Here is a 25,878-nt window from a genome sequence, read left to right on the forward strand (position 1 = left end):
TATATATATATATTTCTTTTTTTTTAAAATAAAATATCACCCTTTAATGAATCAAATTCAGATCAGACTAAGCAGTACTATATTTTGCTCACTTTATGATTTTACACACATAAGCCAAACCCAAAACTACAATGCCAAAGTGTAAGCCAAATTCTTTCAGTCTCCCCTAAATATAGTGGTCCAGTGCTATAATCCATGTGTTTTTACAGCCTTAGTCGTTGTATTTTCAACCCAAAAAAGCATAGAGTTTTTTTTTTAATGCTTTTGTACCCGAGCGTGTTTGCCCTCTCTCTGCTCTCATTTACGTTCCTTACTGGGCTACATAAGGACTCCATTTGTCTGAAATGGAAAAAGTGGCACCAGCATTAGTGGCCTGCCCCACCTCAGCCACTCACATAGAAAAACCTGAGCCCAGACAAAGCGTTTTGTGTCTACATGTATCAGGAGATATCAACACTAAAATGCTCTTCGGTACCAAAGTTAAACGCTTGCACATTAGTGCCGCACAAAAGGGTCATTCTTCTGCAGGAGACCTGGGGCAAGCGTCGGCGCACGGACAGCGGAAATGGCAGGCTGATTAGGTTCACACAGTGATAGTGCAGCTCGCCAGCCTGGTAAACAGAAAGCCTTTGTCCCGCAAAGCAAAAAACACAATCGCTATTCTTTTTTTTCTCTATAGGTATTAAGTGAACCTATGTGTGAGTATGTGTATTTGACTTGAGTTTTGTGCTTGTGAACAAGAAGGAAGCCCTCGGCTCAGTCTGCTGGACAGATGTTTGTTAACAGTGCTGCTGCTGTTGCTGATGTGGATGGCTATGCAAATCTAAAATAACACTGTTATAGCTGTGTTATTTTAGTATTATTTGCATAGCATTATAGTTTTTATTAATACTAAAATAACACTGTTCTAGCTGTGTTATGATTTTAAGTGCATTATACACAGCTCCCCTTTTTATTTTGATGTTGATTCTATAGGTAACAGCCATATTTGTCCCGCAAAGCAAAAAACACAATCGCTATTCTTTTTTTTCTCTATAGGTATTAAGTGAACCTATGTGTGAGTATGTGTATTTGACTTGAGTTTTGTGCTTGTGAACAAGAAGGAAGCCCTCGGCTCAGTCTGCTGGACAGATGTTTGTTAACAGTGCTGCTGCTGTTGCTGATGTGGATGGGCAGAGGTACTCTGACCTTGCGTGGGAAGAACTTTATTGTTCGGAAAAAGCGTAATTGGCTTTTGCTTCAAATTAGAGCCAGTCAGACTACCTTTTGTGAGGCCTTATTAACGGGTCAAAGCCACAGGGTTAAGAGTAAAGCGGTGCGCTATAAAGACACACAGGTGAAAAAAACAGTAAATACTAATGGAGAGGTGTGACACGTAGCACGCTTCTTATTGTCAAGGGCAGGAAATGAGAGGATGCTTGCAAATGTGTCACATTGAGCTGTGCACAATGTGGCTTGTGTATTAAGGCCATGTGTTTTGATGCTGAAAGGTGTGAAAATAGACAAAAAGGAGACAGAGGGAGATGTGCTGATGTGGTGTGAGGACACACGTGGTAGTCTGTCTGAAGGGCATGTAATGCAGGGCTCCATAGGGCCTCCTCTGCCTCCCCTCTAGCCATACTGCAGGGTCTCCAAAGCAGACAGGGCCAACGCTAATGAGGGTCATGCTGAAAGTCAATGGCTGAACAGGGAACGGGGCAGCCGGGACAAGCTGGCTCCATGCCCCCTGCCCCACAAAACTAAAAGGCTGAGCATGGTCAATCCCATCATTCTCCAGTCTGAGTTAACACGGTCTATTAATGCTTTAAATCTAGCTATAATAATAAAGCTTCCACTATTTCTGTTTCACAAATGAAGAGTGAAAGATAATTTATTCACAAGGATTTTCATGATCATGGTCTTCTCAGGAATATTTTACACATTCTGATTTCTTATATAATACAAGCATTTAAACTCGAATCAATATTTCATGTGCATTTGGGCCATACCATCTGTTGAAGGAGTCTTTGTTCATACAAAAATCTTGTGTTTCATGGTTCATACTCAAATCTCTTTTTGGAAATCTCAAATTAATAATACTATATACTGCCACACTTTCACAGCACAGTGAAAAAATAAATAAAACATATAATAAAACTTAAAAAAATATGTATAATATGTACAAAATATGTATGTAAAAGTATGTATAAAAATATAATATAATATATAAAACCTTTAAAATAAATAATAAATATAAAATCTTTATATGACACTTCCCAAACATCCATTAAATATAATATAATATAATATTTGGTTAACTTGATACTTTAAAAGAGGAACAAAAGATGAGTGACTCAACTCACCACACACACAAAACACACATGTGTGCGCTAACACCAACAGACATACAAAGTGGTGTATAAGCAGCAATCTGACACAGTGGAGAGCTATTACAGTGTGTACTGAAGCTGTTGGCTCTGAGGAAATGGGAGCTGATGGGGACAGAACACTAGTGGTGCTGGAGAGAAAGAGAGAGGCCGAAAGAGAGCTAAAGAAAAAGAGAGGCATAGATGTTGAGCTGCTCTCAGCATGTGGTTTCAGAAAGGCCTGCAGAGAAAAGGCCTGATCCACCCCAGTGACTCAGGTAATACCTTTGTCCACTTGAGCATTAAATGACTCGCTGCTATACAGCTTAGTTAGAGAGAGAGCGGCTCGGGAAATGGGGCTTTTCAATTCGCTCACCCGCAGTCCTCATACTTTGAGCGATACACGCACACATCTCCTGCCTCCCTCTCTCGCACATATGAGCCAAGCCCATCTCACAGTCCGTGGATCCCAAATGAGTGGGGTCCGCCCCAAGGTCAGGCGGTTAGCCTCTGATAATTAAAAGCAACACCTCTGGAGACAGAAGAGGTTAAATGAGTGGGCCCACCGTTTCTGCCTGCAACAACAGTATTTGCAGATCATCCAGATTACCCGACACTTTCAGACTACGCCGCTGGATGCATCAGCACTCAGGAATACTTAGCTTTCAAATGTCTCAGAGAGCCAATTCAGTGCTCCACCTCTGAGTAAAGGTATGTAAACACTCAGGATAAACTGTTTATAAACGAAAAAGGCACGGTTAAGGAAGGTTACGTTTTTTTTTAGGTCAAATATCATTCAAACACACTGTGTTTTACACTGTAAAAATTGAAGTTATAATCAGAGCTGTAGTGCAGCGAGCTGTGCATACAATCAGCTCATGTGTATATACTATAAAGGTTAGAGTCTGATCTGGGTTGTTATCTCAATCACAACTTCTTCTATACTCGATTATACTATACTCAAAGTAAAAAAAAATTTGGGGAAATCTGGTGCTCAAGAAACATTTCTTATTTACATCAATGTTGTGCTGTTTCACAGAAACCATGATACACTTTTTCAGGATTTTTTAAATAGAAAGTTACTGCCAATTTTGAGCAGTTTAATATGTACTTGCTCAATAAAAGTATCAATTTATTTAAAAATAAACAAAAAGGTTTGGGGATCAGTATGATTTTTTTCAATGGTAATATACTTCACCTTTATGGTTCACAGTGTTCACAGTGTGTACATTTTCAGAATTTTTCTTTGGGATGAAACCGCAAAAACCGAAATGGCTCATGAAACACTAGATTTGAGCACATATGATGGGCAAATAGGCCATCATGTGAGGAAAAAAACAACAACTTGAGTCTCTTGTTTGTTCTTAAAGAGAGGGGCCGACTGCTCTCTGGCAGATGCTGTGAAATACAGTGGCCGATTTAGCCAATTTTATTGCTTCTAGCTATAATGGTGCATGACTGTCTCTCCAACTTATCTGCACAGGCCCCAGTCTGAGCTCACTGAAACGTGTCCATGAGGCCAAAAAAACCCCACTGATACATTATCATACATAAAAACCTAAGCACACTATACACACTAAATTACATACACTAAGGCTCTTGTGTTTGTGCGTCCTCCTCGGCTCTCTGTATGGGCACAGCTGAGCGGTAGCATGGGGAGAGGACTGCGTTACTGCTGCATGACCGACTCTGCCATTTCAGTAGCATTGGGGCGCCCGCGCCCGTTTGCCACAAGGCTTGTCCAGGCTCATTGCCCAAGGCAGGCAGGCTGACCCAGGCTGGCCCAGATGTCAGAAAGGGAAGCAGGGGTGCGCTAGTGCACTGCGCCAATGCTTTCCAGTATGGCCAGACATCTGTCCCATCTGCTGGCGCCCAGCCTGCTCCCTCGTTCATTTGCCCCTTCCCCCATCTCAACCCATCCACCTCATTTTTTCCTTCTATTTCCTTACATAGCTTCACTAACTTGAAGGGTAGGATGTGTCCTGCACATTTCTGCTACACAAGCCTACGCTAATAACCCTGTGCTGGTATTAGCCGAGGTGGTCATTCTAAGCTACATGGTTCGCATCTCTCGCTATCTGATTACTTGCTTCTGTTTTACAATTCCCACTCATTAGAGTCTCTGCCCTCTGCTTGTATCGCCTCTCGTCTTCTGGCTATTTCTCTGGAGTCTCTTGCACAGCACGCGCCACTCCTTTCCCCTCTCCTTCTTTCTCTCCTCTCCTCCTCAATCACACCAGCAGCTGTTCGCTCTCATTTCTGCAGCTCATAGTCAAAAGTGTTCCACTTGTTAGCTATGGCAGAAAGCCCTGCTCCCTCCACACATCCGGAATGCAGAGACATGAGCATCCAAACAAAAGATAACACAGTATTTCCTCTCTTCCCTCATCGCCAGCAGAAGATTCTGAGAAGTTTCCCTGACTCTCAAGTAGAGTCTTAAATGTGTTAGCAGTAATGATAGCATGATATAAAGCACCTTTTTTCCTGACATAATTAAAACGAATAAAAACTTGATATTAGCAAAACCTTGATAACACACCTAACACCTAAAATGTGCATTAAACACAATTGCTTAATTAAAAGCATTAAGGGGTTTCATTAGATCAGAAGAAAAAACTTTTACATAAAAAATAGAAACAAGAAATTACTTTTAATTAAAATACTTTTTTATTTATTATTAAATTAAATATTTATAAATTAAAGAAGGTTTTATATATATATATATACATATACATATATACACATAGTAAATTAATTTGCATGGATTTTGAAACTGTGACAGAGTTTGACATTTAAAAGAAAGAGATTGAAGAATAAGAGAGAAAAAAGATTAGGAAATAAAGAAAGGAGTGAGAAAAGGGAAAAAAAGAGTAAAAGAGAAAGCAGGGCACAGGCTAGCAGGTCCTATTTGTGTTTGCTCCCTCTATTATACGCCACAGGGAAGACCCAGATATTCTTCTTTATCCCATGATGCTTTATTTTAGGACTGCTTAAACCCAAAAGACTGCTTCCAATGATAAAAAACAACAACAACAACAAAAAAACAGGTCTCTCACAAGTTGATTTGAGATTTACAATATATCAAGGACAGAATGGCATTAAGAAAATTGTTTTCCTCTAAGCAATTGATGTAAGGTGATCTTGTACGCTGGCAATTTAAATGGCAATTCAAACAGACAAAAAATAAAATTGAATTCTTTTGTAGAATTAGGATAATTTCTTTTAGACTGTCTGGCCATACGGCTACAATCCGACACAATTTCCGCCTGGAGGTGAGAGGTGTCACTTCTAATAGGGAAGCAACGTAGGGGGATGGAGCCATTGTTTGGAGGCCGTGCCCAGCTCATCCTGAACCCTGAGAGAGTCTTAATGAAGAGAGGCACGCGGTCTGGGGAATAGTTTGAGCAGTTTTTCTCTGGTGACTTGTAGACAAGGGCCAATCTGTCAGGGACGTATTGAGTGAAATTACTCGCCGCGTTGGGACGCACGGTGACAAGCGGGCGCGTGTACGTGCATGTCGCCGGTCGCGGGAAAATGTACTGACAAGCAAATTACGTTCTCAGATCGCCTGACCGCTTTCATTTCCACTCCCCGGGACCTGAGGCCTTTTGTTAGCCTGTGAATGGGCCACGGTGACGGGGAAGAGACAGGACAGAGAGAGAGAGAGAGAGAGAGACATTCCACAGCCAGCCCACTTACTGTTATGTCACGGTAAAATTGTGAGCAGTAGCATCGGCAACATTAAGACTGGCAGAGCGGCTGTCCCTCTTTCTGCATGACCGAGTGCAGCATTGTGGGAATTAATTCCTTTCCAATCAGAGCAATTTTTAAGGTTCATATATTTCCCCAGTCTAAACTGAGCAAATTAGGGAAAATGATACCTTGCCAGAATTGCTGACAAGTGGAGATATTCTAATTAGACAGATGCACCCAGCCAGTGGCACGGGGTGGGTGGGTCCACTGGCACAGGAAGTGGGGATCTCATAGGTGAGGTCACTCCCACCGAGTGGATCAGTGATGCATAAGCAGCGAGAGCTCAGTGATACTGCCATTACAGATAATCACCCAGACACAGCAGAAAAATCCATACATACCTCTCATTAACACTGACCTAGCGCTGGCCCTCATTTATCTGACATATTTAGAAAGATCTGCTTCCTTTGATTTAAGAAAGGAATTCAAAGCTTGTTATTTCTGTTAAAAAAAGGAAGAGAGACAAAAGCAGCCGCATGCTAGCATGTGCTAACTGCCATTCAAATCCGTCCGCATCGCCCTTCCTCACTTAATTACAACCTCATCTGCATCCGTCTGTTGTCATTTTCTTTCAAAAGAATGTTTTGTTTGCACTTTTGACCTGAAAGTGAACTTTTGCGTGCAATTTCTCTCTTAGCCACAAAACGCGAGCGCTACAGCATTATCGTCGCACTCGGAATGAGATTCATCTCCTCTATCTCCGTCCTGATCACTTTTAATCATCTTCTGTGTGATGATCGGAGCTCAGTTGCGGTGGAAAGGGTATGTTTGACTAACTGGGCTACAGGGTACAGAGAGTAAATACCAATCTGCTCGGCTAAATCTGCGGCAGACAGACAAACTTCAATTAATGGGAATGCAACTCATTTGTGTTTACTGTATTTTCTAAAGGTCAGCCAAGTCATGGACTCAGAGGCTTGCTCTAAGCCCATTCCCAGGGTTAAATCTATTATCACGATGAATGGCTGAGAGGTCTCGGTGCCTCCTGATATATGACTATCCCAGACTCGAGCTGACCCATCAGGAACGCTATTAATAGACGGGATGGGACCTTGTTACTCCACCGCAGCTTACTCCTAAGGGAGGAGGGAAGACATGCTTACACGTATGGATCAAAATGATTTTCAATCAGTTTTTGCTCACAAGCTTGCTCCCTGTTTAGCTCGTTCTTACAAGCACATGCATATTCTACAAATGCTCTTTAACATGAATAGATGCATTCCACACCTTCAACACAGAGGACTGTTCTCCCCAAAGTCGCATTCTACAGCAAAGGACTTTCCAGCTCCATCTGCAAGCATTGTTCCAACTTGCCAAGGCTCATTAATGCTGAGAGCGATAAGCTCCGAAGGACAAATTGTGCACATGTATCAGCAAGAAGAAAAGATACGAAACGCTCTCCTATCCTCTCTCCCCCGCACGTCCTCCTCCCTCCGCTCTCAGCTTTGTTTTGTAACATTCCCAGCTATCAGAGAGCTTGATGTCTAATTGCTATCAACCGCTTACCACTGTTGTTGACAAAACAACAACTGTCTATGAATAAAATAGCGTGAAAAAAAACAAATAAATGAATCCGCTATGTGGCTGCAAGCTCTATCGCCTTCTGCTCTCAGTCATTTGGTCCTTCAGTCTTTGTTCAAAGAACTTAAAGGAACTTTTAAAGGTGCATTTAAAGTTTCAAAGCACAACTCTAACAAATAGTTTTTCTGAGTAAACAGGAAGGACTAATGGCATTAGTTGCAAAAAAACATGCTCTTTGTGTCTGACAAAGTAAACAAGGCAAAAATCAGGATTAAAAGAAACAATTAAAATGACAGGCATTATGAGATAAACTGTAATGAAGATATGAATAAATTATTTAAGCACATGGAGATAGCATCTGAGAAATGCTCCCAAAGTAGCCTGGAGGGACTTGGAAGCTCTTCCCACAAAGTTACTCAGAGCGGCGTCAACAGAGAAAGCAATTAAGGTACAAGGGGCCCCTGAAATAACCTTCATCGATGCAACACCCGGTTCCCATGCATAGGCGTCAGGGCTGTGCTGTAAAAACAGGCTATATTGCAGATGGAAGGTGTTAAGCTTGTAGGGGTGGACCGGTGTGTGAGTGATTTAGCTTGTTATTTATCATACAGCTGGTTTGCTCACACGGTGCTGAGGGCTTGGCCCGCTGCCCGTAAATTCTTTTGTGACTGTACATACCTGGAGTTGGAGAGGGTTGAGTCCTGACGCGGCTGCAGCTGCCATTGTGGATGGAATGAACTGCACCGGGTAGTTATCACCTGTCGGAGAAAGGAGGAGGGGGAGATAGTGAACAATGCACACAGGTTGAGACAATAAGCGGCCTAACGGCAGGCCAGACAAGTGCCAACACAGTTCCTGTGGGCCTGCCTACACCTAGCCTCGGCACTCAGCCCAAACATCTGCACTCACAAAAGAGTCAGCTGGCCAGAGCAGAGCAGGATTTACACACGAACGTCTCTCTTTCTCTCACATTCGGGCTTTTTTCCTTCTCCCTTTTTTATCTTTGCCCACATTTGCACAGTCCTTTCTGATCTGGCTATGCATTGTGCTCAAGGTTATGCCATTTTAAGTTATTGTTCGCAAGTATCTACGATTTATATCATGTTCTGTGAGAAGCTTGCCTAGTCATACTATTGTTCTACATGCCATTATGTGTTTTACAATGTGATCTGGCACAATAAAATATTTGTGTGAAAGAGAGAAACGGTGCTGACGCCAACTTCAACAGGTTTTAACAAGACAGTTTTCTTATCTAAATGCAGCTTGAAAGACATTTTCATCATGAGATCAAATGCATCCAATAGAATCAATCAATACAATAGGGCAAAAAGAAAACACAATAGGAATCAGATGAAAAACAACAGGTTTAAACAACCCCCCGGAAATATAGCTCTGGAAACCTTATACAGATAATTGAGTGCCTCTGAAAGTGTGTGAGATGTGTTTTGTACTGTGGTTGGTGTATATAACACTGTCTCTGGCTCAGGGAGCAGAGGTTTGAATGAAGCGTACCCATAGAAGGGGAACTGGCCCTCTTTCAGCCCCCACTTCTGCCTGTCACTTCTTCTCACAAACATATGGAGCTATTAAGCCACAAGCATGGGGGTAAACACACATATCATCCCTCTTTTTACCCCCCTTACTCACTTTGCAATCTGACTGACCATAGCACATTGTGATGCAGCCAGGAAATTCAATCCCAGCCTGTGGCAGTGGTGAATAAACACAACTGAACTGATTTCAAATAGTGCAATGAGAGTCGTAGAGGGGGTCATTATCGTCCAAGGCACTCTCTCTCTCTCTCTCTCTCTCTCTCGCTCTGTGCTTGTGGTGATATGTTATGTGAGTCATGGGCAGGTCAGGTGCCAGCCGAGAACACTAGGCCAAGGCTAATGGTCTGGGGGCTGGGTGGGCAGCCAGTGTCTCAAGTAGACGGAGTTGGCTGCCAGCTTTCTCTATGTCAGTATGTGAAAGTGAATCTAGTTTAAAAGGCAAATCTGCCTGTCTCCAGCCACGTGGATGCCATTGAGGCTCCAGTGATGCTACTGCCCAATAGGGTTGTTTCTCCAAGCCTGCTAAGGCCAAGGGCCAAAAGCTTATTACCAGCCCACCTTGGAGCCCAATAGTGGGCTTCCTCACATCTGATTCAGCATATTGTGCCATAAGCAGTGTTAATCCCATCAATATATATATATATATTTTTTTTTTCATCAATGAAAATGAGATGCTTTAGTCATGATTAAATATTGACTACATTTAAAGGAAATTTTAATCAAAAGACAAAACAATGACTAAAACAAAACTGACCAAAAGCTATTACCATGTAGCAGGGCCTGCCAAAGTAACCAACAGTGACTGTGCTGGCTCACACAACTCAGTCCAGAAAACCCAAACCAGAGCATCCACTTCAACATGAAATTCTGTCTGATAGCATCACTTTATTAGTAAGGTACCTTATCAAAGCAAGCTTTGCTAAGACACCAAGCAGGAAGGGGCAAACCTCCTAAGCTCTGATCACAATACTCCACTGTCTTCTTTTCTTTATAAAAGTGCCAGGCAGGCTGCTGAATAATGCTTGAAGTGCTTTCTCTCAAAGCATTGCTAGAGAGCCTCATAGTGTATTCTGTTTCAGCCAGGTATCATGCTGCAAATCTAGGCCAATTTGGACTGCCAACTTGGCACAGGGCCTCTTTAAGTGGAAGGACCCAAGGGTCTTGCACAGGGCACCACTACCGCTGAAGCGGGCCGGTGCGCTATAAGAAGCGAGGGCTGCGAGGCTAATGAAAAGGTGGAGGAGAGTGGGGAAGAACGGCTTGCGGAGTGCTCCTTCTGCAACCGCTTCAGTTCTACTCCACCTGATGCCAAGAGCCAAGCATGTGGAACATTCAAGACGAGTGGGGCTCTCTTTGAAATCAATGGTTTTGTTAAAGGGCTCAGTGTCTATCATGCTCACAAGCCTTCTTCCAGTCCAAAACTGAAGTCTCTTTTTTATGAAGAAAAAAATATATACTTTGGTCAGAGCTGTGGCACAGTGGACCGAACAGATGGTCAGAAAATGTAAGAACTGTTGGCCATGTCCCATTCGTCTTTCTCTTAACCAAGCTTTTCCTTTCTTTAAAAGGCAAAATAAAAAGGCAATCAATCAATAAAAGGCAAAAAATAATAATAATTAACAGTGAGTGTCAATGATCTATAGCAAGGTTATGCAAAATTTAGAATTGAAGAATTGGCTCCCTTAAATTCATGAGTGTAAATTTGAGTTAAATTGGCTGTGTTGAACTGGAATTTTTCAAAATGAAATGAATTTACTGAACTGTAATCTATCTATCTATGGCTTAAATCTTTCCATTTGCTTTTCCTTGTTAAAATTAGTTATATTAATTTCCTTGAATTTCAGTTCATTTTAATTATACTGTCAAATTTGAAATGCAATTCTGCTTTCTGTTTGATACCTCAATTCAATTTAAATTCAAATTCAAGAATTTAAAAGGAATTCTCAATTCAGTTCTGAACAGGGCACAACCCTGATATACATCAGCTCAAAACTGGGATCATCAATTGCTAATGTAGTGTATCAATGTCTAAACACCTGACGCACATTTTCTGTGACATGAACACGCCCCCCAGGCGAGGTTCTGTACAATCACTGGCTGTCAGCGTTCTCGCCAGCGGGGACATCGAGAGCCTATTGCGTCCCAAGGGCCATGAACATCCATGATCAGCAATACCTATGTGTTCATGTCTGCACGGGGGGGATCACCACTATCCTCCACAAGTCTATTTGAGTGAAGAATGACCTAAGCCCTCTCTTTCTACCAAGCCCAAGCCATTGAGCACAGTGTGTGAGAAAGGGAATCTCTGCTGTTTCACTGCAGGGTTAGGGCCATCAGCATTGGGTCTTGACTGCTTGCACTGAGCCTGCCCGCGCTGCCCCATGCTGGGCAGTACAAACAGCAATGAGTCCTGTCGCATTATCTGTGGCAATAAGTCGAGTCATGCGCACTAATGGCAATAAGCTATGTCCTAAACTTTCTCCACTCCGCTGTTTTGCAACTTATGAATAATGCAAGTGCTTTACACACACCAAGGATTCCATTACAGCTGCTGTTATTTGTACTAAAACACTTTCCATGTCAAACATATTAAAAAATCAAACTGGGGAAAAGAAAGCCCTCAGGCTCTTTGTTCAACCTGTCATGCCTTTGTAGTTCCAAAATAGCTGACTTTATGTTCCATCATTTACCTTTTTAGTTAATTTATTAGCTGCTCTACCACACCCTGTAATAGTCTAACTCTCACCTGCTGACTTCTTAAGCTTTCCTCCCTCTTATCAGTCTCTCTGTCTAGCTTGCTTTCTCTTTTCCTGTACATTTGCCTTTTGATGAGGTGCTGACAACAAACGTGGTTTCTCAAGGCATACTTTGAAGACAAAAGGAAAGCTTTTTTACTGAGCTGCACTGATCATTTCTATTTTTTCTTCAATAATTCTCTTTCAACTCATTCAAATTTTTTGTCTTCTTAATTTATGTTCCTTTTCATTTCATACAGGTCTACTAACACAACTCAGCAGCTACACTGAAAAATCATTATATGACCATTTTTATTTTACTCAACAGTCCTCTCTGGTAAAGAAAAGAGGGGGAAATAGGGGGGAAATTATAGAAGGCTGGAAATTTAACTAAGTGCTACTGATCCCTTGGGAGGCAGGAATACACTTTTAACGGTTTAATTACAGAAACTGAGACTGGCACATCCCTAAACCTCAGAACAATGGCTGGATATGAGGGTGAGGGATACTGGCAGTGAGTCAGCCTGCATGTTGTAGCAATTTCCTACAAATTTGTTTTTGAATTTACAGTGCTTGCGTGAGGAGCAGTTCACTTTTTCACAAAAGGAGAAAAAAGGCGTGCCAGGACAAGTATGATGGCGCTTCACCAGAGGCCTTTCAGTTCCAAAAGAGAAAATGTGCAACACTATGGGTCACCTTTTATTTCCTCAAGAAACAGAAATAATTGGGAATAGTGATTGTGATAAATCGCTAATTTAGTATCACCTATTGGCTTTTAGTATCTCCAAATCAGTGCCAATGACACATCCCTCACAAAGGTGACAGTTCTAAATGTGAATAATATATATAGTTATGAGGAGGTAAAGAAAGCCTAAAAGTGGCCTGTATATTCCCCTGAGGTAAAGTGAAGAATGGTGAAGCAGAAAAAACACCACAGATAAAAGAACAAAAGACAGGCAGGAAAGAACTTGTTAACATTTCTTGTCACCCCTCAAAGACACAGTTGTTGGACAGCAGTGTTTATTATCCATGTTATTTATTAATATATATATATATATATACATATATATATATATATATTAGTGCTGTGTTCAAAATATCGATACGAAGACATTTAGAAAAATGTATGTATTATTTTTGTCCATAAAGTGAAAATATTTAGAGTCCAAATCAAAAAAAAAAAATGTTGAAGCATTCTTCAAAATGTATTCTTTTGCGTTCTACAAAAGAAAGCAAGTCATACAGGTTTGAAACGTTGCTTTCATTTTTGGTTGAACTTGATTTGTAACAGCAGTAGTATTATTTGTAATAGAATGAATTATTATTTAAAAATATTGATTTAATATAAAGGTATTAATATTTAAATATAAATGTAAAATTTTGGTATGTGAATATCTACAAGTATATCTGATTGTTAGGATAACTTTCAGAAATTCAGACAAACCTTTTATCCTAAGTGTACAAGGTGCAACGGGAATAAAGCTGTGTAGATGAAACTCAAAGAGCTGAAGTGTGTTCTCTTACCTGGCTTATAGGACATGCCTGGGGGGAAGAGGAAGCCCTGCTGGGCTGCCGCGGCTGCTGCCAGAGTGCGCTGGTCATGTGGAAAAATGGGGATCATGAGAGGAGGCATGTGACCCTGGACCTGCTGAACACAGAGAGAGAGGAGATCACACAGGAGCCTAACACAGCCTGACAGCACTGCTCATATTCTGACCCTGATCCACTTCACACACGCTCACCAAATACCTGCACTTAATGCCCACCAAAGAGAACATCACACACACATAAACAGTAGAGTGTTTATTCTCATTTGTATCACAAACGCCCGATTTAGCATGATAAGGTTGTTTGAGTAATATCTACAGTGCATATGTTACTAGATAGAAACAGAGATGTCAGGTAGACATTCCTAATAAAACTTAATCATGAGACTGACAGAAAATGTGAATCCTCTCAGAAATACAGCTCTTGTCTCTTGTTCTTGGAAGGTCATTTATATACATGATAAATGCCCAAGGGAGACCGGTAATTTACAGCACCTGTTTTCAGCTGTGAAAAAGATGGAATGAGCCCAAAAGCTTGTGCATTTCTGATATTTCATGTATAACGTCAACACCTGGCATCGTGTGTGGTGCCTTTCAAATGCTCTCAACCATGTTCATCTTCATTCCTGCTTTATTGCAAAATAGAGAGAACGTTAATGGTGTGCATAAGGATAACATTAGCTCTGTGTAAGAGTAAAAACAGACACGCAGAACTAGAGACAAAGAAAAAGAGAGTCTGTGTGTATTTAGGGATCTGAGCGGCTTCCCATCGAAGTTTGAAAACACATGTTTTTGGAGTGTTGGCCGGACCCAATCTTGCTGTCATTCTCTGCTTCCTGTCTGTGGGTGATATGCTGCAGCGGCGCTACCGTGGGCCAGGGCAGAGTTAATGCAGGCGAGCCGGCTCACCTCTGGGGAGCCCAACCGGAGAACGGGTTAATAAAGGTCGGCCCCCCCAAAATAAACACATTATAGAATGTTTCTCCATTCATCGCTCTTTAAAATCAGCCTGCAATAAAAACCGGTCTGGACGCAATTACTGCTGCAGCACTGGGGCATGAAATCAACCTGCTCTGAGAAACCACTTTCTGCTCCGCATTTCTAGCTGAGGTCTGCGTGATCTCCGTCTTTTTAATGCTGCTTTCGCCTTTCAAGCGCCTAATGTTAGAGTTCAGTAGGGCTTGTTCCCCAGGTGCTAAACAAGTGTTCAGGTCCACTTCAGTGATTTGGACTAAGTGAGTTCTCCTAAGCAAAAATAAATAGAAAAAAATCCTGCACTTTTCTGTTTACAGAGCTTTGCACTTTAAAAAGTGCATCTACAGAGTTGAGACTACCGAAATGAAAGAATTGCGTGAGTATTTTACAGATGTGACAAAAAAATGATGAATGGGAGAGATCAGAGGGCTCTTTGACATGACCTCATGGATGTGTTTGTGGAAATAGTTTACTTGCATGTGAGGTGAATCAAAATGTAAGTGGAGTGAGAGGGGCTATTACATAGAAAAGAGAAAAAAATGTCTGTGACGTCACCAACTACAGTCCTATACTACTTCAGATTCATTTAAGCGCTTTAGAAAAATGGCTCTGACCATGTAAATTGTTCTCCTTCAGAGGGCCACTAAGGTCAGCCACATAAATAATTGCCATTAGCCTTATTCACATTACCCTTGCAAAACGAATCAGTCTAAAGCCGCAGTATTACACAGAACAGCTGCTTTTAAAGTGGAACCAAAACACAACTGTTCCATAACATGTCATTTTGCATAGTCCTGCACCAAAGCTCACAAGCATAATGACAGAAACACCTGGTCTGCCATGCCTTATCCCATCTGCTCCTAAACTATATCATCAGTGTCTTATTTAATTCAAATCTAAATCATTTAAAACGGCCTAGAATTAGACATCATGTGAAACAAACAAATTGACGAACAATGCTAACAATAACTCTGCTAATCAAACAGACTCCCCTAATGCTGTTTCAAAAGGCACAAACAGCAAGAGAAAGAAAAAAGGAAGGTACAAACAGATAACTTGTCCTCAGTTTGAGAGGTCATGATTTGCAGTAATGAGGCCTTTACATTAAAGTTTAATTTACACACGCCACATCTGTGAGTGGCAAATCAAATAAGCGTCCTTAAAGTGGGGACTAATAGTGAAGGTTAGCTTTCAAGCCTGTCAATTAACGTACACTGGTGGAGCTGAGCAGACAATGCCGATAAAGATTTAAAGATGATCACTGAATGGAATTAAGAGCCTGCACTTAGACAGTTGGATAAATTGCATATTGCATTCTGCATTGAAGCTCGCTTATTATATGCGTCTGTCTTTCTCATTCACTGGATCTATCCGTCTCTCTGTCTGTCCCTCTGTGTCTTTACTTACACAACATGCTTGCATCCATGCATGCTTACACAAGAGAAAATTTATACCAAACAGTAGAAATCAGTAATAGATTTATTACTACTACTACTATTATTATTATTATTATAATAAAATGTACATAAACTATAAAATTATAACCATGATAAACTAATAAAAAATATGAGTTACTATTAAATGTATTATTTAATTTTTTTTTAATATTCTCATTAATATGAAATGAATATTATTTAATTATTTTTCCTAGAAATGTGAATATATTTTAATTATAATTTTTATTTTATTAATTTCTCATGTTTATCGATTCATAAAAACATTTAATAAAATGAATTAAAACAAAACTTAAGAAGGCACAACAAAAAATAAGAATTCTTCACAAATTATATATATTTATATTACAGCAAAAATTATTAATAATTATATTTGTACTATGTAATTAATTTATTATATTTATGAATTAATAAATTGATTTAAATTCAAGGATTCAAAGTGTTTATTGTCATGTGCCCAGTGAGGAAAACAAGTTTCCCTGACCAATGAAATTCTTACTTTGCTGTCCACAATGAATGCCAAGTGCAAGTGCAAAACTATACACACATACACAACATAGATATAACTTGATAGAAACAAATAAAAAATAAGATAATTCTCAACAAATTAATGATAATATACACACACCCGCTCATACAAAATATACACACAGCAAGGAAACTCTTCAAACTCTTCCCCATAAACAACTAAACTTCACTTTGTGTTGTGTCTCATAAAGCAGTCTGGTTCACATAAAAGTATCTACTGCGTTGTAAACTAGTCTATAGTAGTTGATCCATTTCTACTGCCATATATATATATATATTTATATGGTACTCATGGTATGTATGAACATGTATGCTCACCCGTATTTGTGTATCTGTGCCCTGATATTTTGCCCCTCCCTCCGTCAGTGTGCCAGGCGGCTGGCTGCATGCAGCATTAGTATTGCCAGTCATTTCTTCAAGAGCGTGAAAGAATGAAGTGGAGCAGATCTGAGGAGGAAAGCTCAGGCCTCTGGAAGCTCGGAACCTCATAAACTCACCTCATTGTAGGCCTGCCTCCTATCTGCACTTTGTCTATCAAATCCTTAGAACGAGACGATGGGATAATGCCATTTCTTGCCATCTGCCCCAAAGCTTCATTAAAGATACATGAACGAGCCCCATCTTATGAGGAACAGGTGCTATTGTTTGTCCCCGAAGACCTGCTGTGGCGAGGAAGTAACTCGCAGTACTTGAGGAAGAGCATCTGTAGCAATCAGTCAGGCTGTGTAGCTGGCAGCCTCTTTCTCTCTTCACACGGGCGACCGGTTCATGGGGGTGTACAGACACAGAGAGAGAGAGAGAGGCCTCTTCACCTTCAGCGTCTCGCATATATCATCAGTTCAGTGCAGCTGATGAAGTCTGTGGTGATACACAGCACAATCTGTCTCTCTGTCGGAGATACATGTATCACCCCGCCGTGTCTTCGCTACTGTCCCCTGCCCTTAGATCAGGCATTAATTTACCCTCCAATAAGAACACAGGCCATGTCAGGAAGCTTTGAAACTGTAGCTTGTCAACAAGCTACTCATAATTTAAAGCAATTCAATTACACTTAATCTACAATTCTACAGACATCTATCAGAATATGGCAAACTACACTTAAGTTACACTGAAGAAAATTTGGTGTGAAAACAATTTTCACTCAGAAATTGTTAGTAAATTTCACAATTAGTAACACACAAAAAAATAACACTTTGAATTAAACATGACATTTTGAAGTAGAAAGATTGAAATAGTATTTTCTTGTAAAATGTAACTCAATAATGTCTGTTTTATTTACGACTTCACAAAACCATTTTTCAGTGTATTTAAAGATGATTAAATTATATTAAATTATTTTAATTTTAATATTTAAGAGATATGCCTTTTCCTTTTCCTTTTGCAAAAAGCAAAAAAGTAGCTGGCACAAAAACAATGGAAACCTCATTAGGGTGATCACACCTAAATAGATAAATTTATAATAAAAACAAGCTAAGCTCATAAGGAAAAAAAGCTACAAAAAACAAATATTTGACTAAAATTCTTTTGCAAATAATATTAATATTTGACTAAATATTACTTCTAAATATAATATAAATTTTTAAAATAATATTATTGTAATAAATACATTATTTTCTATATGTCACCACTAAAAGAAAACATAAAAGACTTACAGCCTTTCATCTGGATAAGAAAATGGGGCTTCAGTGTTGATTTTGGGGACTGAAGTTAATTTTGTTTTAAGTGGTTCATTTTAATTCATTCAATGTAATGAACAATTCAATTTACTAAAATGAACTAGATGGCATGAGAAAAGAAATATGTTGGATTAATACTTGCACACATAATACTGTGAAAAAATAGTGTTTTGTCATCATACACTGGGGGAAAAAAGCAGCTCATTGCTGGAAATGCTACTCTGTTTTGAAAACAGCTGTGCTACAATTACGCTACTGGTAACTAATTCCCAACACTGAACGCAGAGTTGTCAGCATTGGGCTGTTTAAACACACAATGTGCGCTCGCTGTAGGTTGAATGACCGAAATAAAAGGAGGAGGGGGGAAACCCCTGAAGTAAATAGGGAGCTATAGATTAATCAATGTTGTTAGTGGAAATGTTGACATCAGCACTTAGCTTCAGTAATGGTTTACAGCAGCAACTAATCCTAAGGTCAGACAGCCCAGCCTATCCAAGGAGCTGCACTGTACGTGGATTACTGTTAGAATAGGATGCTGTGTGCTTCTAATCCGGCAGGTGCAGTAATATGTTTATGCCCTCCTGCAGTGGCCTATGCAGCTGTAAATGTGGATTTGCTGCCATATCCTGACCCAGGCTGTCACACAAGCGCATGGAAAATTGAGATGTACAAGTCGTTACCATGCTCAATAGGGTCCCTGTCAGCACCCATGCTCCTTGCTGTCTTTTAAAGGGTCCTGTTGGGCTCAGGAGACGTGCCCCCCTAAACCTGTCCCCAACTCCCTTTAACATGAAAATAGAGATTGATCTTCAAGGAACATCACTCTGGGATTCCTTCCCCTTTTAAAAGGAAAAGGGGGGAGTTGTTTTAACATGCCATGTCCAAAATGCCTTTCAGTGTTGACAAGGTAAGATGAAGATGGGGAGGGGTGGCTAACTTCTCTTTTTTTTTTTACATTTTTTGGAAGGAGCCAGAGAGCCTCTGGAGGCCTAGGTTAAGCATTAAGCGCCAGCCACCCCGTTTTAAAAGCAGAAGGTAAGGCTGTACCAATTTCCACACTTGTGATGTATTTTGGTCCAAATTTGCAGCCATTTCCCTTGGATATTACCGTTTCTCATTAAAAGTCTCAAAGAAAGGCTCTAACATAGGGGTGTTTTAAATTTAGCAGGAGTGAAAACAGCTTTTACTGTTACTGTAAGTACCGATACGTCACGCTCTCTTGCCCTCGCTTGATGCTGCCAGAGCCAAAATGACTGAAAGAAAACCACCTTAGGGGATCCATTTTAAAGCGAAGTGATTCTAGAGGACCTGGCAACCGCACTCAATCTGCACGGCGAGCCCCTACAGCGCGAACTTCACACCCGCTACTTTGTGAACACACTCAGCGAGCGCTTTCTGGAAACTCACCAGCAAAGAGAGAGCGCGGGAGAGAAAGAGAGAGAGAGAGCTCTTTGCTGAATGAAACCACTTCTGCGCTCGGGAGTCTGCACATTATTCTGTTCTGAAGAGGTCAATTTTTTAAACAATCCCATAGATCCCCAAGTACACATTACTCCCACGTCACAGGTCATTTATCAGTTAACCGCACTCCTCCAGCACATGGCGGCTGCAGCTTTGAGCTCTAATCCCACCCACACACACACATAAACCCACGCTCACAGGGCCGTTATCAAAGCGCAAGATATTCTGCTCAGTCTCAATCTTCAGTCCCTGATGACAATCGGGCCGTGTGGATCGATAGGGCTGAGTCGGACTTTGATCCTCGCTCTTTCTGTCAGCGAAGGGCCGGAATTCAGACTAGGTCTCCACCTTGGTGCCACAGACTAAACGCATTGTTCTCCTCTCTCTGCTCTGTTAGCGAGGAGTTCTGCAGGAGGCCCTCATCAGCCACACAGATACAGGACCGGGAATAAAGAGGCTTTGTGCGACGGCTGTGGCTTTGACCTGGACCGACCCCGCCTCCGACAATCCACTAGCCCACAGACTCAAAGGCTTATCGGTCGATGAGTCGGCCGTGTTTTCTTGCTTTCATTCCTACTTTTGTTCTGTGTGTGTGTTTTTTAAACAGGTAAAAGATTAACGTTCCCGATACTGTGGAACAAGAAAACTAGCAAACAGTGCGTTCATCTGTATTTGTATGCATGTTACGCCACCGCTGACAAAAGACTCTGGTGACAGAGTGCAAATGTATTCTGAGGACTCATCAGGAGCATGTGTGCATGTGTGTATGTGCCGAATGGGGCAAGGTGCACAGAAACCAGACACTGGCCCACGCTCGGCTCATCTGGAGAAATAACCAATAGATGACTTCTTGTTCCGCTAATTCCTTACACAGTAAAACAAGCCCTCTTGGAAATGAGCCATTTCAATATGTCTATATTAAGTCTGGGGCTGTTAAAAGCAGAACGGCCCCTTCCTCACCCATCCTTCGCCTTCCACTTCAGCTTTACTTCAAGTCCACCCTGGAGTTCATGGCAAAAAACAAGCATACTATACACACACATTTCAAACCTGTATGACTTACTTTCTTGTGCAGAACACACATGCATGAAAAAAGATATTTTGAAGACTTCTGCCCATATAATGACAATCATTAGAGTCCAAAACAACACTGGACCGAACTGACTTTCATTATATGGAAAAAAGCACAGACATTTGTCAAAATATTTTATTTTTTATTCATACATGTTTGGAATGACATAAAGGAGAGTAAATGATGGTAGAATTTTCAATTTTGAATTAACTACCCCTTTTAAACTCCTTGTTCTGCAATACTGTCCCTGTATTTGTTTTTTTAATCATTACAATATGCTGATCATAATTTATGAATAATCAAATGAGCGTGCTTAATATTACAAGGGGAGAAGTGAGGCTCATGCTGGGTTGCTGAAATTAGCAAATGAGTTCAGTACAAAGATGGGGGGGCGGGGGGCTATTCCCTTAAGAACACCAGCAAAATGTGATCAGTGTGTGTTCAACAGAAATGTGTTCTTAAGGCAAATTCTTCTTGAGCCTCTAAGAACCTAAAATGTAATTTAAGTCTGTAAATATTTCAAGCAATTAGGGTTGTATTGCATATAAAATATCAAAGACGAGCCTAAGGCTTTAGTAGTTTCTGAGCTCAGCACTGCTGTGGCATAGTGCACACAGACATCACGTCCACCTCTCCCTCACTACTCATTTAATTTACTCGCCGTATGCTTTACTCAGGGTTACCTCCTCTAGGATGGCACGCTTAACGTGGGACTTAGTTTACACAATGACAGAAAAAAAAGAATGGGAGAAAGAAATAAAGAAGGAGAGTGAGAAGAAAAAAAAAAAGTTTTCTCTCAGGGTCTGGTCATAAAATTAAAAAGGATTGCAGTGAACTGGCTAAACCCAAGGGGACTGGCTCAAACAGCATGGGTAATGAGGGGAGAAAAGGACAGACATAAACAAACCCACAAATGAGTCTGAGGCCAACATCATTATCCCACATATACATCCCACATCTATGAAAACCGGCACCGGCACAATACAAAATACACCCCAGACCCTTTCAGACCATGATGGCGTAGGGCAACTGAACAGGGGGAAAAAGGCAATAGCCTAGTGTTATATACCTTTATGCTTTCATACATGCAATATGTTCTTTTTTCTTTCTTTCTTTTTTTTATTTACTTTCTGGTCACTTTTGAATTATGCATGATGCATTTAAAGATCAATATTTATTTTTATGCTCGGTCAAACCTTCCAAATAATAAATATTTAAGATATAATTAAAAAGCCTAATATAAAAGAGAAATAGTTTACTTAATAAAAAAAAATAGGTAATACTTTAATAACAAAGAGCAAATGAAAAAACAAATAAATGAATAAAACCTCAAAATCTCAACAAATTAAAAACCTGTCTCACTTTTCCAGATATATTTAGTTCTCACTCTTAGAGGAATATACAGTAATATTATTGATAATTTTGCAAACATTTTATGTGTCTTTAGCAGGAGAATGGCAGAAATATTTTCACGAAACAAAAATGAAAATGAAAAATAAAACTTTGAAATATATTAATAACATACATGCATTCATATATTTATTAATGACGTTGTAGTAAAAATAGTAGTAAAAATTAAGTTATTTATTTTACAGTGTTCCATGGTTAGTGGTATTTAGCATTGTTTTCTCTCCATCAGAACAGACCTGCGACCCATTTTTGGGTCATGACCCACCAGTTTAGAACTGAAAGTCTAGAGTCAGACCACCCATTAACTAAAAATGGCATTGTCCATGAAGAGAGATAGATCAAGAGAGAGAGAGAGAGAGAGAGAGAGAGCGAGAGGAGCATTTCTCCTTCTTCCTGTCATCTGTGTGGAGACTAAGCCACTGTCTTCACTCTACCCTTCCAGCAGCTGGACCCAGAGAACAACAGAGAGTGCTCTGTTGTCCAGCAGAAAGCTGACATTGTTACCGTCGGGACTTTATTGCAGGCACATGAGAGTGTTGAGACTTTAAAACACGCTCAAATGTCATGTGCACACCCAGTGACGGGGAAGAATAATTATGAAAAAGAGAGACAGGGAGAAATGTAAAGCGAGAGAAAGACAACAACAATTCAGTGTGTATGAAAAACGGACGAAAGACAAAACGGCCCATTCATTGTATTCCTTCGGGAATGCTCAGACCCTCCTCTGCCCCATCTGAAACACAAAGCGGCCCTTTTTATGTGCTGCGATGCGCGGGGCTGAATGCTTTGCTTTGCCACCCTAGCCCTAAGAAAACACGGGCCCCCTTTCTAAACTGCCGGCTGGCCGCACACAGTAGAGGCTATTAATGCCTTGCCTTCTTTCCCCCTGTGTGTGTGCCCACTGCGGAGGCTGAGGACCATGTTAAAAAGCCAATGCAAAGACAAAACAGTTTGCTCAACATTAACAGGGAAAACACTGGGCCAGGCAGGAGGGGAGAGGAAACTAAGTCAACATCACACTGGAGGATGTGTTCTCCACCAACTGATATGTTTTCCCTTGCAGGGCCCAGGCACAATGAGAGCTAAGTATAGGTCCATCGTGCATGGTCTGGAAGGGCTAGTGGTGTGGCGGCGAGTGACAGGTGCATTCTGATGAGATTCAGGAGCCGATTCTGGCTGGACAGCGCCTGCTTTATGCCACCCTTGATCGGGTTTGGACTCAACAGAACACTCTCATGGATTATGAATCAGCCGCTGATTTTTATGATGCTCAGTTAAGATGAGATGTGAAGATGCAAAATGCCTTTGGTTTGTTAATTTTAGTTTAACACCCAATGTCACTATCTGTGCATGGTACACAGATGCTAAATGCTAAAACAGTAACCAATACAAGATGAATTCAAGTCTGCATCGTATACTTTTTGCTCCTATTCCTCATTACCTTTTTAAAGAGAATTCTGTTATTATTTACTCACCCTCATGCCATTCCAAATGTGTATGGCTTACTTTCTTACAAGATATTTTGAAGAATAATCTGTTTTTGTCCGTACAATGAAAGTCAGTGGGGTCCAAAAAACACTGGAAAACAGTGACTTACACAATAAAAAAGGAGACATTTTTCAAAACATCTTCTTTTATGTTCCACAGAAGAAAGTCATACAGGTTTAGAACAACATTGAACCATCCAATTTAAGCCGCAAAACCTTTCTATTTAATTGTGAAAAATCATGAAGGTGTTATGCAGTTAACGTTAAAAATCAGCTTGTGTTTGTCTACTTTTCCTAAGCAGTCACTTGTAATGATCACATATGGAACTACACAAGTATGTCTTTAGGTTGCGCTCTCTCACCATATACTGGAAACATGGTCTTAAGTCTGAACAAATGCACAAATGAATGAAATACTGACTGCTGTCTCTTCGATCAAGCAGTGGCGACACCAAACACTGCATCCTCACTCTTCCTGTTGGCACAAGTGATTATTTGATCATACAGCAAAAAACAACGCTAAAGACACCGCTTTAACAGAAAAAGCAGTGATAGGCCAGGCGATCACTGTTTATATTCTTAATATCCGAAACTGTTTAAACTGCCGTTAAGCATTCTACCTTCGCCCATCCATTAGCTTAATATCAAAAGCATCATGGCCTGCTGGTGAGGATGTAACTATTAGGCCCGTTTTTATGCGTCATTAAGTTTTAAAACGAGCCTACGGAAGCTTTATTGTTTGAACCGCACATGACTTTATTTAACGTCAGCGTTTCTCCTGCTTCATGACAAGAAGTCACATTTCATAACTAATTAAATTGATCCCCCGCACCCCCTCCAACCAAGCACACTAAATGGAATTATTTGTATCCAAGTGTCGATATATTAAATCAAAGGGGGCTAATGAGTCAGGTCACCGCTTTCTTTTATCTCCGCTCTCGCATGTTGGGCTCTTCATCAGCTAACAGTCTCCGCTAAATGGAGGATGAGCGCGTTTGAGGCTCCGCCGCACTGGGCCCAAGCCAAGAGGATTTGATGAGACCGTTATAGCCCTCACCCTGGTGCAGAAGCTAGCACCATAAAGAGAAGGGCATTAGCACGCAGAGATGTAAACACACGCTCGCACTCATTTCCTTCCTTATCACAATCCATTTGCCTGGCAGACAATGCTAATTGGCAACACATTCTTTTTTAGCATAGCTTGTTTTCAGCACTGTCTCCGCATAAATGAGACTTTAGCATGAGAGATCACAAGGGTGCTGGGAGACAACCAAAACCATCTAACAAGAGGCAAATTAGGAGCATTATCTTTGTTCAATTAGACACCCATATATTTATCTAAAAAACCCAAGCTGAATTATTCACCATTATATGGCGCCTGGTGCATTTGAGGGAGCCTAATGAAATATTGGATTTAATTGTTGTTCATTGAATTAAAAAGGCAAACCAAATGGCTCTAGGCTAAAAACAAAGCTATGGTAATTAGCTTAATGTGCAGCGGCTAAATAATGGTGATTGTAATATGACTGAGAGGAGATGAAACTGGTGTACAGTAACCGGATTGCAATCCTCTTAACACGGATTCTGTCGAGCCAGAGGGAAATAGAAAATATGTTAACAGGCCACAGTCTATTTTAATATATGACCTTCTCCTTAAATAACTAAAAACAAAACTACAAACTACAAAAACAAAGCATTTATTTAGTCTGGATCCCTCATATTAATAAGCGACTCTGTTAGCTAAAGGAGCTAAACTAAAGAAGAAGAAAAAAGAACATATCCCAAAGAAGAAAAAAAGAGACATTTTCTTCTCTCTGAAAAAGACATAACGAATGAGTTCCCCAAAGTCTTGTGTGCTTAATTAGGAGGCTCTGTTCTGTTCTGACAGGCTTTCTTTTTGTTCAACTTCCCCTGTGAATTCTGTCACCGCTCTGCAAAATAGTGAGAGGAGAGACCTGAACACCATTATGCAACTTCTCAGAACAGACTGCTATTATTTTTCTGTTTGTGAGCTTTGAAATGCCAAAAGATGACGAGAATGACTTTTCAACCTGTGTAGACTCTCATACAAACTGTCGAGATTCTTGAGTGTGCTTAAAGTTTTATAATCAAATACTACTATTACACAAGACTTCAGAATAATTTACGATTAAATTAGTTTGTCCTGGGCAACAGAGCCGGACATGTGTGTTTTGTGTTTGAGACCTGGATCTGATAAGCCCTTTAGCCTGGCCTCCTCTCCCACTGATAAACACGGCTATAAGGGCAAACTCTCAGTGGCCTGGGGAAATGGCACACATATGAGAGAGATCAGTTTCTCTCTTTCTCTCTCTCTCTCTCTCTCTCTCTCTCTCACACACA

At 40.6% G+C, this 25,878-nt stretch overlaps 1 protein-coding gene across 9 annotated transcripts in view; it reads right to left on the reverse strand.

Annotated features, from left to right (window-relative positions):
- LOC107754684 (transcription factor SOX-6-like) overlaps positions 1-25,878 on the reverse strand; it is a 157,111-nt gene that overhangs the window by 27,476 nt on the left and 103,757 nt on the right. For 7 of the 9 annotated variants that reach the window (XM_016571237.1, XM_016571236.1, XM_016571235.1 and 4 more), the window contains 2 exons: positions 13,432-13,555; positions 8,298-8,377 (listed from right to left, as the gene is read on the reverse strand). In XM_016571237.1, the coding sequence (XP_016426723.1) occupies positions 8,298-8,377; positions 13,432-13,555 (204 nt within the window). The remainder of the gene's footprint in view (positions 1-8,297; positions 8,378-13,431; positions 13,556-25,878) is intronic. The other 2 variants (XM_016571241.1, XM_016571233.1) reach the window with 1 other exon arrangement.

Source organism: Sinocyclocheilus rhinocerous, unplaced genomic scaffold (assembly GCF_001515625.1).
Source record: "Sinocyclocheilus rhinocerous isolate Xijiao unplaced genomic scaffold, SAMN03320098_v1.1 scaffold742, whole genome shotgun sequence".
NCBI lineage: Eukaryota > Metazoa > Chordata > Actinopteri > Cypriniformes > Cyprinidae > Sinocyclocheilus > Sinocyclocheilus rhinocerous.